At 43.8% G+C, this 4463-nt stretch overlaps 2 protein-coding genes across 2 annotated transcripts in view; both read right to left on the reverse strand.

Annotated features, from left to right (window-relative positions):
• Positions 1-708: 708 nt before the first annotated feature.
• The window catches only part of LOC109531928 (metalloprotease TIKI2-like), a 74455-nt gene continuing 70700 nt past the window's right edge, over positions 709-4463 (reverse strand). The window contains exon 5 of the mRNA XM_019896465.1: positions 709-785. Coding sequence (XP_019752024.1) covers positions 709-785 — 77 coding nt within the window. The remainder of the gene's footprint in view (positions 786-4463) is intronic.
• LOC109532090 (metalloprotease TIKI2-like) lies at positions 2009-3990 on the reverse strand. Its single transcript, XM_019896735.1, has 2 exons — positions 3571-3990; positions 2009-2985 (listed from the first exon to the last, which is right to left on the reverse strand). Exons 1-2 carry the CDS (start codon positions 3852-3854, stop codon positions 2778-2780), a joined length of 492 nt encoding a protein of 163 aa, XP_019752294.1. The 5' UTR covers positions 3855-3990; the 3' UTR covers positions 2009-2777.

Below are 4463 nucleotides of genomic sequence, written 5' to 3' on the forward strand. Positions count from 1 at the left end.
GCTCCCCGGCGGCCGTCTCTGCGGCGTGTCCCGTTGCCTCGTCGCGGCACCTTGCATTATGCCTTTTTCGCCGGTTGTGTGAGCGTGTGACCACGGTCAGCCCACATCCGTACGCATCAGATGGTAGGAGTTCTGTTTCTGGTTGGAATTTGCAACGGAGTTTCGAATCGTCCAAATGGATGGATGCATGTGGAACATTGACACGATTTTTGAGTTAAATTTGGCCCCTTTTGATTTTAACAGGAATGGAAATTACTGTTTGTATATATATCATCGTGCAAACACAGACTGAACAAGCACTGGGACACTGCGCTGCTTTTTGGCGCCCCTCCGCCGTGTTCACTTTCATACACGCGTGTGCACGGGATCGTTTGTATCCCGGTACCAGTGGCTGGTCAGCATCGCCTTCAGCGCACGTTACAGCAGTGCGAGGCCGGCAGCACGCCACCGAGGAGATGGGATGGATTGGAGGGAATGACTCACTGAAGTATCAAAGGATTCCCGAGCGTTGTTTAGTTTTGAAATCTCCATTTGGACATTGTTTGCACTGCACTTCAATACATTTTACTGTTAACGTTGAAAGACACCAGGCACATTCAGTTTTTTTGTTTTCCACAAGTTTCAATTACTGTACCATCGCTAAGTGTTTTTGCAGAACCAAATGGGTCATTACCCCCCCCCCCCCCATTCGCCCTCACACTCACCGCGTCACCTCTGGACGTGATCGATCACGTAGCCGTCTTGTCGGAGGATGTCCAGCACGCTGTGGTTCCCCAGGAAATGACCTGAATGAAAATAGGCCGAGCCAGGACAGAGTCAGGACGAGACCAAGCTATGATAGGCATTTTTTGTCGTTTGTTTACACTGAGGCTCATACAAAACTTAACCACTACCACACATAAATCAATCTAAAAAAAATAATACTTCTTCAAATTATCATTATTATTTTTAGTTTTAATTGACAAAACCTTTTTTTTCCTATATAAAAATATTCTCATTAGAACTTTGTTTCGTGATGTATTTCGTTGCCCCTGAAAGATTGGATTTTATGTATGTATTTATTTTAAGATGCAGCACGCTCCTCTCAAATATTTACGAATTCCTTTTTGTAAGATGACACCAGTTTCCACAAATATGCCATTATTTTCATCTTGGGGGGGAAAAAAAAGCGATTCTTTTTTTAAATTTTTTTTTATCCCCCTCAAAAATAGTCCCCCTTTGAAAAATTCCACTTATAGTAAAATACCACTTTTAAAAAAATAATAATTTATTACTTTACTAATTATGATTTTTTTTTACCACCTCATAATTCTAACATCCGTTAAACGTAACTACCACATGTACTCTTAAAGAGCACAGAAATTAAAGGTGGCTATTATTTTTGAGAAAAATACAATGTAATATAAATTCATATTTTTGGGGATAAAAAGCGTTTAATCTTACAAGCAACACATATTGTTCCAAGATAGTCATAATGTCACAGTAAAATCAAAGATTTAAAAGGGACGAAAGTCATATCCTTAAATTAAAAAGAAAATGCGGTAGCGCCTTGAGATATGAGTTTAATTTGACCAATGTGAAAGTCATATCCTTAAATTAAAAAAAACAAATGCAGTAGCGCCTTGAGATATGAGTTTAATTTGACCAATGCATCCAGCTTCCCTTAAAAAGGAGCACAGTAATGACATAATTAAATAGAATGCAAATAAACAAAACACTTTTTGCCACATTTCTTGTTTCAGTTCAGTGGACATTGTGCTGCTCCTTCTAGATGCGCCATGACCATTTGGGGGCAGAATAATGCCGATATACCAACATAGTGTTCATGCAGCAATCTCAGCTTCTCAATAAACTGCGCTTATACTATGGTCGTCATTCTTTGCAGATGATAAACAAAACATGCATGAGCATTGTTACCTTATTTGTCTACTTGTTGCTACCCATTTTGTGTTTAAATATTTGTTATTCAAGAGGTAATAAGTCAGACATAACCTATTAATTGGCTGGCTTGTCTTTTTTGGCCAAAATGAACGATTTTTAAATTGGCAAAAAAAAATCCTTGTCGTTCAGGCCGTAGCAACATTGAGTGACTGATGCTTTTCATTACATTGTGTGCATCAAGCTAGCACGCTTAAAGACACATTTGTGTGGTTGTTGTGATATGCAAGGTGCACTTCTCTTTGTTTGATGTTAACTTTGACTATAAACTTCAACAAGGTGTGGCAGTCACCACCTTGAAGCTCCTTTTTTATTTTTTTTTGACAATCTGTAACTCAAGTTAGGTCACTCGTATCTCTTTCGTTTCATGTGCTAATACGGCACAATCATACCAGTTTATCTGTTTATCTGTCCCGAAACTGAAGTAGGCAGGAGTACCCGGTTTATGTTTTATTGGCACCGATCCCCCTTAGGCACTTTGTTTAAATGATAAAACACAATTGATATCAAATCATTTTGCGGACCCCCAAACTGTGGCTCCCGGATCCCAGTTTGAGGTCCACTGATGTAATGGCCACCACATGCGACCGCACCAACTGTAAATAGGCGAGTTCTCCGGTGAGTTTTCTTCCCTGTGGTGTGAAGGCCTTTAGATCCTTGCAGTCCACTCACTGTGTGACCCCAACATGTGCGACCCACATGCCTGGCAGCTTTTTGAGGGGCTTGGCAGCATTAGCCAGACCATTCCTGCCTATCTGTCGAGCGCGTTGCGGTAGTCTTTTTTTTTTTTTTTTTTTACAATGGCAGATTGCACCCCTGCTCATCTCCACTCCCGGCGGTCAGGAGATGAGCAGCACGTACGACAACAGCCAGGCGAACGCGCACGTCAGTGACGGTGTGTTGTGGATCCACGATGGCGCCTGCGCTGAGGTGGGGCCGGACGGCGTGGAGGAGGGCGGAGCCGTGACGTGGTCCTCCGGGCGGGTCAGCGGGGGCTCTACTGTCACATAACCGTTGATGATCCTCACGTTAGGGGGCAGGGCGGTGCTGCAAGACAGGAAACGCAAGGCTTAGTCGATTTTGGGTTTATTGTACAGTGGATACGGTTGTGTTTTGTTTTTTTTTAAGTTATTTTATGAGCTTTCTGTAATACCCACAGACGCCACAAGATGGGGCCAAAGCCTTGGCTACAGAGCAAGTTTAACTGTACCTTCTGCGATCTTGGGGCAGAGCAGTTATTTGTTCTTTGTGTCAATGTACGATGCAAGCAGCATGCATTGCATTCTGTAGGCGTAAAATGCAGGATTTGATTTTCAACAAAAATTAGGTTGTGCTGAAAAACAGGACTTCTCAAGCTAAATACGTTTCACCATCTAGTGGTTCAAAGTGAAATTGCACCCGATAAAAATGAGCGTTAGACCAACAAAAGAGTTGATTGACCTTCATGAGGATAAGCGGCTCGGATAATCAGCAAAAGAGCAGAACCGCGAACCTTTAGGCCACAATAGACGGGTTTACTGCACACTTTTTCAAACTAAAACAAATTTAAAATTCAAACCACTCAGGTGGAACTGGATAAATTCCCAAGGCACACTTATTGGCTATCACTGACTGTGCAAGTGCAATCCTCACCCGTCCCCAAAGCGAACCCAGAGGTCACTGAAGAGGCGGGGCCTCCCATGGCCTCGGTGAACTTTTCGACCACGCTTGTGCCGTCCGAACTCCTCCAGCTGGCTCAGGCTGTCCGGCTGCAGGATGTGAGTCAGCTCCTCTTCCTCCTCCTCCTCGCCGATGCCAGGCACGCTATGAGGCTCGTCTAGCTCCGTTTCGCCCGAACTGGTCGGCAGACCGGTGGGAGGAGCCATGCTCGTGCCGCTGGTTGGCTCGCTGTCTGGTTGACTGTTGAATAGACACATAACTTTATTTATTGAACTCAATTATTTCCATTATTGTTCTGAGAAAATGGTGAACAATCGACCAGCATCCCGAAACAGGTGATGTTCAAACTGTGAGTTTCTTCGGAATCGCAGGAACGATTTTTGCAATCCGAATGAATGTGACACAAAGCGGACCACCCAGAATTAAATAATCTGCCATGCTCGTCTCGACTTCCAGACATTACTTGTATTTATTTTCTTTCCTCTTATTTCCAATACGCTTTGCACATGAAGCTCCTCAAAACACACAAACTTTGATTCATTTAATAGCGGACTGAGAAGGTCAAGATAATGCAGTAACACATGCAAAATAATCTGCCCCCATGTCTACTCGCGCTCCTTCTATTGTGTCTGAAAAGCCAGTGGAGTTTACGTGATGCTCATCTTGGGATTTCCTGCAGCCCTTCCCGCCCGTGTCATAAAGTTGAAATGTCTTCAACAAGCTGTTTTTCTACTTTTACGGCCTCTAAAAAGCTTCCATGCGGCATTTTTGATGGCTTGGTCGGTCGGGGTGATGATAGCTCCAGGTTTGTGGCCTGGCTTCCCCGCAAGCCTGTAAGCCCGCGCGGCGATGCCGGGGCTGTCCGT

This window comes from Hippocampus comes, unplaced genomic scaffold (assembly GCF_001891065.2).
Source record: "Hippocampus comes isolate QL1 unplaced genomic scaffold, H_comes_QL1_v1.1 scaffold22, whole genome shotgun sequence".
Classification (NCBI taxonomy): Eukaryota; Metazoa; Chordata; class Actinopteri; order Syngnathiformes; family Syngnathidae; genus Hippocampus; species Hippocampus comes.

Coding starts and splice junctions, on each gene's coding strand:
- LOC109532090 (XM_019896735.1), bottom strand. CDS start 3,854: ATGTGTCTATTCAACAGTCAACCAGACAGCGAGCCAACCAGCGGCACG. Junction 2,986..3,570: donor TGGGTTCGCTTTGGGGACGG/GTGAGGATTGCA, acceptor CCTGTCTTGCAG/CACCGCCCTGCCCCCTAACG.